The 5,131-nt window shown below is 59.4% G+C and overlaps 1 protein-coding gene across 1 annotated transcript in view; it reads left to right on the top strand.

The window, feature by feature from the left end:
• Window positions 1–5,131, top strand: part of Ntn5 (netrin 5) — a 6,551-nt gene that overhangs the window by 764 nt on the left and 656 nt on the right. Inside the window, exons 3-8 of the mRNA XM_033766014.1 lie at window positions 2–53; window positions 2,638–2,826; window positions 3,000–3,149; window positions 3,465–3,518; window positions 3,699–3,779; window positions 5,058–5,122. Coding sequence (XP_033621905.1) covers window positions 2–53; window positions 2,638–2,826; window positions 3,000–3,149; window positions 3,465–3,518; window positions 3,699–3,779; window positions 5,058–5,122 — 591 coding nt within the window. The remainder of the gene's footprint in view (window position 1; window positions 54–2,637; window positions 2,827–2,999; window positions 3,150–3,464; window positions 3,519–3,698; window positions 3,780–5,057; window positions 5,123–5,131) is intronic.

Below are 5,131 nucleotides of genomic sequence, written 5' to 3'. Positions count from 1 at the left end.
TCGCGACTGGCCCTGGCGGCCCGCCACGCCCCAGCACCCCCATCCTTGCCTGCGTGAGTCCTGGGCCCTGCCTGAGCCCATCTCCCTGGCAGGTGGTCCCCTGACCTCAGGGGTGCGCTCTTCCCTCCCCACAACTGCTTGCTCCTTGCTGCTTCCCACACGGTCCTGGGCCTGGGCCCCTCTGCCAGCCCTCTGGCATCCCGACCCCACACTCAGGCAGGGCCGGGACTCTAGGCTCACCCGGCACTCGTGGGACCCTCTGCACTGGGGCTCTGGATGCTTCTTCCCATCTTCTCAAACTGACTCGGGAGCAAGTGTGAAGTGTGTGCCATCCGGCACCTGCCACGCGGGGTGGGCAGTCCACTAGCCTTCCCGGATGAGGAGACTGAGGCCAGAGGTCGCAAGGCCCCTGCATAACACACACAGCTGCCGTGTGGCCAGGCCCAGGACCCTGGCAGCTGGGCCCTCCTGGGCTCAGACTATCCCTGCCAGGAGCCTTTGGGTGCTGTGCCCCGGGTGCTCTAGGGAGACAAACAGGAGTGTGGCTCGGCTGCCAGCCGGGCAGACTTCCTGGGCTCCGCGGGCTGGGCTCCTCTGCTCACAGCTGTGTGGCCTGAGGCCAGTGACCTAACCTCCTGGGCCCATCCAGCGGGACAGTAACAGCGCTCCCCTGGGCTATGGTGAAGCTGCAGTGAGCTGGTGTCCTGACCTGGCAGGAGGAAGCTTCAGGGCACCTGCCCTGCTGCGTCCTGGGGGGAAAAGTGGGGCCCTCACTGCCAGCAAGGGTAGCCCTGAGATCACCTGTCAAGCGCTCTGGCCCCTTGCCCGCCCCTCACATTCCTGCTCCACAGTCTCTGGGCCTGGCCCCTTCTCAGACGCTTGAGGCAGTGACTCCCACCCTGCCCCCCGCCACATTCCTGCACTCAGTGTCCCCTGAACTGACTTCCAGGCCACCCTGGGTCCACAGCTCCCCTCAGATTTTCCCTTCAGCCCTGTACCTACCCCTGCCCCCAGTCCCAGGGCCTCCACTCAGTGGGCCTGGCCCACATCCTGGAGGGCAGGGAGGGAGATTCACATGTCCCAGGGGTGGTATGGGCTGCAGCCTGGGCCTGGACAGGTTGTCTCTCTGAGAACTGCCACAGCCACTGAGGCACCTGAGTGAGAGACCCCCAGTGCTGTGGGGAGGGGTCTGGCAGAGGAGGCAAGATAGGCTCCTGATTCCACACTTCCGCGTGGGGTTTCCACAGGAAAATTTTCCCTGGGATCAGAAAGGATCCAAAGCCTGATTCTCCCTCCTGAGAACCTGCACAGCACTGCCACCTCTAATGCCCACCAAGCCCTGGAGATGGGCTGGGGAACCCCACTGGACAAGGCAGACAGAGACCCAGAGCACAGCCCCTCTCCCTGATCACCCCACAACTGCCCAGCCCCTGGGGACCTGCTAGTGCCAGGTTCTCAACCTTTCTGAATGGAAAACCCCTTAAATCTAGGTCTCCACAAGAGTGACTCCGGTACCCTGACATCAGCATCAGACTCTGGGACACTTGCTAGAAATACCGAACCCTGGGCCCAGGGAACACCAGAGTGTGGACCGGAATCTAAGTAGTTTTTGAAATGCTTCCCTAGTGACTGTGTGACTGAGTGAGGTGTGTGAGCCACTATCTCAGAAAACCCAATAAACACTCTGGAAAGGGCAACAGCCTCCAGAGAGCTCCAGGGTTATGCTAGGTGGGTGCAAATCCTGCCTCTGGCCACCTCCAGGCTACACTGCCATGGGCAGACGATTTTGCCTCTCTGTGCCTAAGTTTTCTCATCTGCGAAGTAGGATGTTGCTGGCAGCGGTCTCACAGAGCCACTGTTGGAATGAAACACATCAAGCAGTCAGGCGTGGTGTCACACACCTGTAATCCCAGAATTTGGGAGGCTGAGGCAGGAGGATCATAAGTTTGAGCCCAGACTGGGCAATTTAGTGACTTAGTGAGATTCTGTCTCAAAATAGAAAATGAAAAGGATTGGGGTGTGCTTGGATCGGCACCAGATATCCTGAAAAGGACTGGGGATGTAACTCAGCATGAAGGCCCTGCGTTTAGCCCCTATACACTGCCCCCCTCAAAAAAGGACAGAATAAGAAAATAAACAGGTAATCCCCAGTACAAAAAGAAAGAAAAGAAAAGAAACGGGTGGAGCTCTCAGCACAAGCGGCTGGCAACAGGAAGCACTTAGAGCCCAGTACCTGCTCTGTGCCAGGCCTGGGGTTCAGCACCTTCTCTGTAAGCCTCACGAGGGAAACACTGAATGCCCTTCTGCAGCAACGGAGGGGAGCTAGGGAGGGCAGCAGTCCTGGCCCAAGGAACGGAGAGGCAGGCAAGAGACCGCCCCAGCCCTACGCCTCCTTCACCGCAGGCTTCACAGAGCCCCTGGGAAAGTCCCGGTCCCTGGGCTCACAGCTCTCATCAAATGCATCCACTTCAAGATGACAGCGAAGACATTCTGGGACCCAGGTTTACCCGGAGAGCCCTGGGGGCTAACCTTGTACCCTCATTTTATTTCCTTCCCCGGGGGCCCTGAGAAGGGAGAAAGCTGGGGGCCAGGGAGCTAAAGCCAGGCCCTGACGTCTCAGCTCTGTCTCACTCCCAGCCTGCTCCTGCAACCAGCACGCCCGCCGCTGCCGCTTCAACTCTGAGCTGTTCAGGCTGTCAGGGGGCCGAAGCGGGGGTGTGTGCGAGCGGTGCCGCCACCACACTGCAGGACGGCACTGCCACTACTGCCAGCCTGGGTTCTGGAGGGACCCCAGCCAGCCCATCACCAGCCGCAAGGCTTGCAGGGGTGAGTGCGGTCTGAAGCTGGGTGAGGGGGAAAGGATGGAGGGGTGGAAAGCCCGGGTCTGAGGGAGGAGGCAGAGCCTGGACTCCAGTGTCCTGGGGAGGACAGGGATGCAAGTTTACTAGGAAGCATTTGGGTCCCTGATACTCCACACCCCCACTCCTCTCCCTGCATAGCCTGCCAGTGCCACCCTATTGGGGCAACAGGAGCTACCTGCAACCAGACCAGTGGGCAGTGCTCCTGCAAGTTAGGGGTCACAGGCCTGACGTGCAATCGCTGTGGGCTGGGCTACCAGCAGAGCCGCTCCCCCAGGATGCCCTGCCAGCGTGAGTTCCGAGGGGCAGGACCACAAGTCCTGAGTAAGCAGGCAGGAGACCACCCAGATCTCAGTAGACAAGTGAGGTGGGGCCTGGCAGATGGGAGTCAGAGGGTGGAGGCAGGACTCGGTCCTCAGAGAAGCCAAGGACTGAAGTTTCTGCCTCCTCAGTCTTGGGAGGAAGGGGGTGGAGGGGGAATAAATAGGGTCAGACTCCTGGGTCCTGGAAGGGGAGGGCAAATGACACTCGCACCCTTGAGAGTCTGGATATCTGGATTCCCAGCAGAGGATGACTAAGGTAAAATCAAACCTCCTTTGGACTCAGGAATTCCAGAGGCCACTACCCCACTTGCCACTACCCATGGTGCTTCCAGCTCTGGTAAGACAGGCAGTGAGACCCCAGGCACCAAGGGGGGTCGGGATGGGCTGTCCGGGCTCTGAGGTTGTTCTGTCCTGGGGGGACAACCCAGCTGTCCTCACACTGCAGTGGGGGCTGGGTGGGCAGAATGCTGTGGTCCAGGCCCCAGGAGCCCATTGCAGATAGCCCAACCCTCCTCAGACCCTCAGTGTCAAAACTACTGCAACATCTCGGACACCAGGGTCCACATGAGCCTTCGGAGATACTGCCAGCAGGACTACGGTGAGTACGGGGGAGAAAAGGCCGAGGCGGCTCCAATGACTTGGTGATACCTTCGGGCCCAGATTTCAATGTTTTCATCTTACATGGAAGGGTGTTGGACTCTAAAGGGATCCAGGGTCTGACAGGCCAAGAGCTATGTGGGGCGGGACAGTGGAGAGGGGGTGTTCACACCTTGTGGCGCCTCTTCTTCCTCCATGTTGTTGGGCTTCAGAGCTTTTCCCTGTCCTTCAGCCTGCACTCCTGAGGGTGGAAGGACGAGAGAGAACTGGTTGCAGGAAGAGTCCTTGTCCATCACCAGCCCTTTCTACACCCCTCTGGGTACCAGTATCCCACGCTAGACCCTCAGGTCCCTAATCCATAGTCCACATGGACCTAACTCAGCCTCATGCTCAGGAACTCAGCACAGCCCACGAGTCCAGACCAGCCCTGGCCACTTCCCTCACTGTACAGGACCTCAGTCTCCTCACTGCTCAGGGTCCTCATCCCATCACTAGGCTTCCGGCCTTCGAAGGTGGAACCTCTTCTCCCCACTGCCCGCAGGGATCCTCTATCACAGAAACAGCCTGCTGGCCAGGCCCAACCCACAAGGCTGTGTGAGCTACCTCCTCAGAAAGCACTTTTCCAAATTGCTAGTGACCTCAACCTTCAGTTCCAGGGACAGCCTCATCCTTCCAGCCTCCCACACTCATCCCGGAGCCCTTCTCCTGGCAATACCCCCCTCTCCCGGGGCTCACTCCTGAAAGTTTCTGACCCTGCTATATTAAAGATCCTGGAGTTGTCTTTTCTGCTTTGTCCCCAGGCCCACCTACTGTGGGGTCCCCATGTGCCACCCCTCCATCTTGTTTTTTTCTTGTTCTGGTACTGGGGATCAAACTCAGGACCTTGTGCTCTCAAGGCAGGCACGGTGCCACTGAGCTAAATACCCGGCCACCCCTCCATCTTTAACACAATTCTGATCTCTGCTGCTCCTAATGTAGCTCCCAAAGCCCCACCCAACATATTCCAGGCTCCTGGGCTCCTCTCAGGCTGGCCTCCCCTCCTCTGTTGGAGACCCATAAACTCCTTTTCCAGCCTCAATCCTGGAGCTGCACCTTACAAACCATACACCCTGCCCTCTTCATCCCCGGGCCCTGGGCTGCAAAGCCTCCTCTAGCAGCCCTCGAGACCCACACCAGACTTGGAGAGGTTCAAAGTCTACCCACTCCTCCCGGCCCAGACCGACCCCAGGGATGGGGGTGACCCCAGGCCCCACCCCGCCTGACCCCGCCTTCCCCGCAGTTCTGCGTGCACAGGTGCTGGTGTCCGAGGCTGCAGGCCCCGCATGGCACCGGCTGGTCGTGCGCGTGCTGGCT

The sequence above is a fragment of the Fukomys damarensis genome, unplaced genomic scaffold (assembly GCF_012274545.1).
Source record: "Fukomys damarensis isolate Sample0158 unplaced genomic scaffold, DMR_v1.0_HiC HiC_scaffold_19, whole genome shotgun sequence".
NCBI classification, from domain to species: Eukaryota; Metazoa; Chordata; class Mammalia; order Rodentia; family Bathyergidae; genus Fukomys; species Fukomys damarensis.
Note: the sequence above shows the minus strand (reverse complement) of the source record. Positions and strands in the feature narration are given on the sequence as shown.